Source organism: Lactuca sativa, chromosome 9 (genome assembly GCF_002870075.4).
Source record: "Lactuca sativa cultivar Salinas chromosome 9, Lsat_Salinas_v11, whole genome shotgun sequence".
NCBI classification, from domain to species: Eukaryota; Viridiplantae; Streptophyta; class Magnoliopsida; order Asterales; family Asteraceae; genus Lactuca; species Lactuca sativa.
Window position 1 is genome coordinate 222739269 of NC_056631.2, and position 5673 is coordinate 222744941.

The 5673-nt window shown below is 31.6% G+C and overlaps 1 protein-coding gene across 1 annotated transcript; it reads left to right on the forward strand.

Annotated features, from left to right (window-relative positions):
• Positions 1–283: 283 nt before the first annotated feature.
• On the forward strand, positions 284–3698 carry LOC111878894 (calreticulin). The gene is made up of 12 exons (XM_023875372.3): positions 284–445; positions 1188–1295; positions 1394–1845; positions 1930–2034; positions 2111–2197; positions 2312–2369; positions 2475–2542; positions 2633–2728; positions 2831–2878; positions 3081–3110; positions 3208–3267; positions 3443–3698. The coding sequence occupies exons 1-12, from the start codon at positions 343–345 to the stop codon at positions 3452–3454; spliced, it is 1227 nt and encodes a 408-aa protein (XP_023731140.1). The 5' UTR covers positions 284–342; the 3' UTR covers positions 3455–3698.
• Positions 3699–5673: the final 1975 nt, after the last annotated feature.

The following is a 5673-nucleotide window of genomic DNA, read 5'->3' on the forward strand; positions in this document are numbered from 1 at the left end:
TCTATATAAATAAATTCTCGTAAATAATTATAAATATGTCATAATTGCCAAATCGTTAAACAAAAGGGCTAATCTCATAAATATCTAATTTCGTAAAATTTACTCTACTTTCTTCAGTAGCCGGCTCGTAGTAATACCCAATCAACGATAGCCAGGTGGCACCTGTGACACAAACTCCTGACGTGTTCATCTATTATTCGTCCACGTGGTTTTATGCTCCAACGTGGATCCGTTTCTTCGAAAACTCAACGCTGATCCAAACGTCGTTACCAAAGACGAAGTCCGCATATTTAAACCCCGCTCTCTATCTCGTGATCACACACACACACACTCTGTGTAGCGATGGCGAATCGGAGGTTAAACCCTACTTCTCTAGCCTTTCTAGCTCTACTTCTGCTCTTCTCGATCGCTTCTGCTAAAGTGTTCTTTGAGGAGCGCTTCGATGGTAAGTCTTCAACGAACATCGTTATGAATTTGCTTGCATTTTGAATCTATATAGACGTTTCAGTTCGTATGAACTTGTATTAGTCCGATTTGCTTAGGATGACCTGATCTATTCCGTCAAGGTTAGATATGTAAATTTGTAGTTGATCGATGAGAATAGTTGGTATATCAATCGAGATTGGAATGAATTATCTAATTTGAAGCCGTTAGCAGACTGAAGTCTTTAAGCGTCAATTTGATGTGTTGAAAGAGTGACGAAAGGAACTGATATCTGTTATTTTTAGTCTGGTTTTAGCATAGTATTTCTGCTTTTGGTGTAGTTAGGTGGCTGTTACGGCCATTGTGAGATATTGCTGTTATGCACAATCGTCAATGCCTGAACAGAATTATAAATGGTACATCGCTCTTTTAGGTGTGTTCGAATCAAGGCTATTTATCGATGGATCTGTTCTTTTCTTTATGATAGATCAACAAGTCAATCACGCCCATCCCTAGACATTGATTACTGTTTCTAGTGATGATAACAGTTCCACTATAGTAGCCCGATCCTTGGGACATATTTATGAGAAAAAAAACATCTTCAGCGTATTCAAAATTTTCAGCTTTCCCCATGTGGCTTCTGCAGAATATAGTTCGTTTTCAAAAGAAGTTCTACATTCATGTAGCTAATTCTTTTTACATTACACTATATTTGGTTGGTTATCTAATACATCTGATTCAAATCATTCAATGTTTATCATCAGATGGATGGGAAAGCAGGTGGGTAAAATCTGACTGGAAGAAAGATGAGAACATGGCTGGGGAGTGGAATTATACTTCTGGTAAATGGAATGGAGATGCCAATGATAAAGGTAAGCCCTTTTGTGCAATGTAAAGGCTTTTAAATATAAGTTTTTGCTTGGTCACTTACTTACATAAACTGTTTTTCTTTCTTTCTATTTGTTAATAGGTATCCAAACCAGTGAAGACTACAGGTTTTATGCAATTTCAGCTGAGTACCCTGAATTCAGCAACAAGGATAAAACTTTAGTCTTCCAGTTTTCTGTTAAGCATGAACAGAAGCTCGATTGTGGTGGTGGCTACATGAAATTGCTGAGTGGCGATGTTGATCAAAAGAAATTTGGTGGTGATACCCCATACAGCATCATGTTTGGACCTGATATTTGTGGGTATGCAACAAAGAAGGTTCATGCAATTCTCACATACAATGGAGAAAACAAATTGATCAAGAAAGATGTTCCTTGTGAAACTGATCAACTTTCACATGTTTATACCTTTGTCCTCCGCCCTGATGCCACCTACACCATCTCAATTGATAATGTTGAGAAACAAACAGGAAGTTTGTACTCTGATTGGGATCTTCTTCCAGCAAAACAGATAAAGGACCCTGAGGCCAAAAAGGTAATTGTACTTTGTTTCTTGACTTTCTTTAAAGTTAAGTCCCCCTTCCTTTTAATACTAACTCAATTCTAAATTAATTTACAGCCTGAAGATTGGGATGAGAAGGAATTCATCCCTGACCCTGAAGACAAGAAGCCTGATGGTTATGATGACATCCCAAAAGAGATTTCAGACCCTGATGCCAAAAAGGTTTAATTTCAATTTCCACAATCAATTTTACATTTTTGATTATTTAGTTTTTGATTATAATGAGGTAAAATTGCAGCCAGAGGATTGGGATGATGAGGAAGATGGTGAGTGGACTGTTCCAACTATTCCAAACCCTGATTACAAGGGTCCATGGAAGGCAAAGGTTTGTGTTTATTTATTTATTTAATTTTAAATTGCACATTTTTATAACATTATAATATATCAATCAGTAAGTTAGTAAGTAACATATGTTATAAAAATGTTTTCCATTTGACAGAAAATCAAGAACCCCAACTACAAAGGAAAGTGGAAGGCACCCATGATTGACAACCCAGGTTTTTGTTCTTTCATCTTTCAAGTTGTTTTCAATCTCTGATTCTTTATGTTTTTTATTTATATATTGACACTGATTTTCTTTTTCTTTTTTATATGAAACGTAGATTTTAAAGATGACCCAGATCTCTATGTTTTCCCCAAGTTGAAGTATGTTGGCATTGAGTTGTGGCAGGTAATTATTTTATAATTGTATTGAATGCAATTTTGTTATCTTTTTTTGATTGAATGCTGAAATAAATGTGATGTTTATTTTTTTTTACAGGTTAAATCTGGAACTCTATTTGACAATGTCTTGATATGTGATGATCCTGAATATGCCAAACAACTAGTGGAAGAAACTTGGGCCAAACAAAAAGATGTAAGTTGCTTTTTATATAAGTCTTTGTGTCTTTTTTCTAGTTTATTCTTTATATTAAATAATTTCTAATTATTATTATGCTTAATTCTTTTTTTTTTTTAGGCTGAAAAGGCAGCATTTGAAGAGCTAGAAAAGAAAAAGGAGGAAGAGGTATCAAATTTATTATAGCATAATACTTAAAAAAAAATTACCAAATTATAGAATCTTATTCAAATATTAAGCAATTTTCACTGCTATAATTGAGTATTTATTTTATCAAAGTATAATGCTTTTTTCTTGCATTTAGTCCTTATTTTTTTTTAATATACTTTTTTCTTTTCCATAACTCTTTATTTTTTTGTCTCCCTTTTAGGAATCAAAGGATGATCCTGCTGATTCTGATGTAAGCTTTCTCTGACAACTTTTATTATGATTATTATTATTATTTTTAATTTTTAATTCTGGATTTTAAATTTGTTAAATATTATTGTTTTTTTCAGGCTGATAATGATGATGCTGAACCAGAAGATGAGGAAGAGGCTGATGAAAATGATGTTAAGGTAATTATGATGAAATAGCAAATATACTTTTTTATTCATTTGTTTATTATAGCCCCTTTTGAAAGGGCAATACTGTAATAAATAAATAAATGAAAGTATAGTGCTATTTCTTGCATATGTCTCTTTTTGTCTATACACTGATTCTCATTCTTATTTTTTGTATTTTTGTATGCAGGATGAGCTATAGAAGAGGCTTTCAGCAGTTAGAGTTTAAGATTTTTTTTTTTTCTATTTTACTTTTAAGTTGAGTTTCTAGGTCTTTTTTTTAATAGAGATTATAAACAACTGGAAATGTAATGCAGATGAGATTTTCTGAACCCTGAAATTGAGAATTCCATTGGTCTCTATTAACTACAGGAATTTTATTGGAAACTGTTGTGGTGGATTGGAATTGGAATTGAATGGAATGGAATAGCCATCTAATTACCTCAGCTTATGTTTTATCACTTTATCTAATATGATTTAATGTAAATCTATTTTTGTATTTTCTTTTTGGTCACTTGAGATATTTCGAACTACAAATAATAAATATATTTTCAAAGTATCAAAAGAGAACTGTGTAAAAAGCAAGGCATAATTTAAAGCTCTATTGTGTTTAATTATACAAAAGATTATATTTTTGCCTTTTAACTATATATGAAACTAAATGTCATAATACATCAGCATCAAAAAAGATATCGACATGCTCTTGATGGTGATGATGGCTGCCTATATAATATGCCAATAAAAGGCCCACTGGCTTCTTGAGACTTCAAGTCATGTAATGGACAAATGTGTAGTGCTTTCTAAAAAAAGTAATATGCCAAAAAGATATAGAACGGAAACTTGGGAAATGAATTTGGATCGATATTATGAGTTTGATAAAAATATTAACTGGAGGCAGAATTGATGCGATTATTTTATTGGTTTATGTAAAGCCGTTTAATATTTTATATGGATAATTAAGAAATTGGTCGAATTCTTTAGTTTGTGATATTATGCATTGAGAAATATTATGAAAAATTTGTCGTTGGCTTGGGGATTATGACAATTACTTTTGGAGTTTCGGACAATATTTTGAGTATCTTTGGTCGGTGGAAAATCACATGCATGTTATCAAATTATTAGGCTGCAGGGAGTGACCGTGGTTTGGGGCCGCGATTTATGCCACCTCATCCGCGAACACCGCCCCCTCACTGCGCGGCCCTCTATAGCCGTGCAATGTGATTGGTTGGGAGGAATCAGGTCAAAATACTACCGGTTTTTGTTTTTTTTTGTTTTGTTTTTTTTAAATACTATAAAATACTACAACACTTCATTTTTTTTCAAACAAAAAACACTCTTCTCTCTATTTTATTTAAAAAAATTCACCAATCTCAAAAATGTGTTTTTTCATGTGTATTTTTTTTTGGAATGCAATGTAATGTTTTTTGAATTATCAATGTAATAGGTTTTTTAATTTTCAAGTAATGAAAAAATATGTTGTTTTATTAAAAAAAGTTTATTAAATTAAAATAGTTTAAAAAAAAAAAAGAAATAAAAGTGTGGCACCACTCCCTTGGTGTGGCAAGAAACCACACTTGTGTGGTAAAAACTGACGTGGCGCACATGTGACGGTGAATGGAGTGTGGTTTTGGTGGCACCACTCTCTCCAGCCTTATGAATTTAAATGTCCATGAAACCGTACATGGCAACCATATGATGTGCGCAAAACATATTTTATATATAAAAACAGATTTTTTTAGACAGAAAATGAGTAACGTGTTACATATGTAAGACTTAGAAAAAGTTGTATCATTATGTAGATAAGTAGATAAAAATTAGATGGTCTCAATGATATATTTAGATTTAAATCGAGTATTATATAAAAAGTTATGATAGAAAATCAGATTAAGCAGTTTCAATTAATTATAAAGGCAAAATATATATATATATATATATATATATATATATATATATATATATATATATATATATATATATTAAAGTTATTGTTCACGGATTTTAAATTGTTAAAAACTTCTCATTGAAATCGGTAATTTACAACCATATAATTAGTTTTGAAATCAGACAATATTTAGAGTATAAGCTTCAACCAAAAATGACATAAAAGATTATTAAATATAATAAATCTAAATGTCCATAGAACTTCATATTTAGTATTATGGCGTGCGAAAAACATAATTAAAACGATATAAATAACAACAGATTTTAAAACCAAGAATATACCATGTCTGATATATATAAGATTCATAGGCATTATCATAAATAATTGGTTACTCACTATGGTCCATTCATTGATTCATATGAACAGACTTGATGTTTAGTAAAGAAGATTGGTCTCAAGATCCGATGACAATTGATAACCGTTTAGTTTCTTAACAAAACATTTGCAAGAGCTAAAAGGCGATATTTTAAAGATGAGTT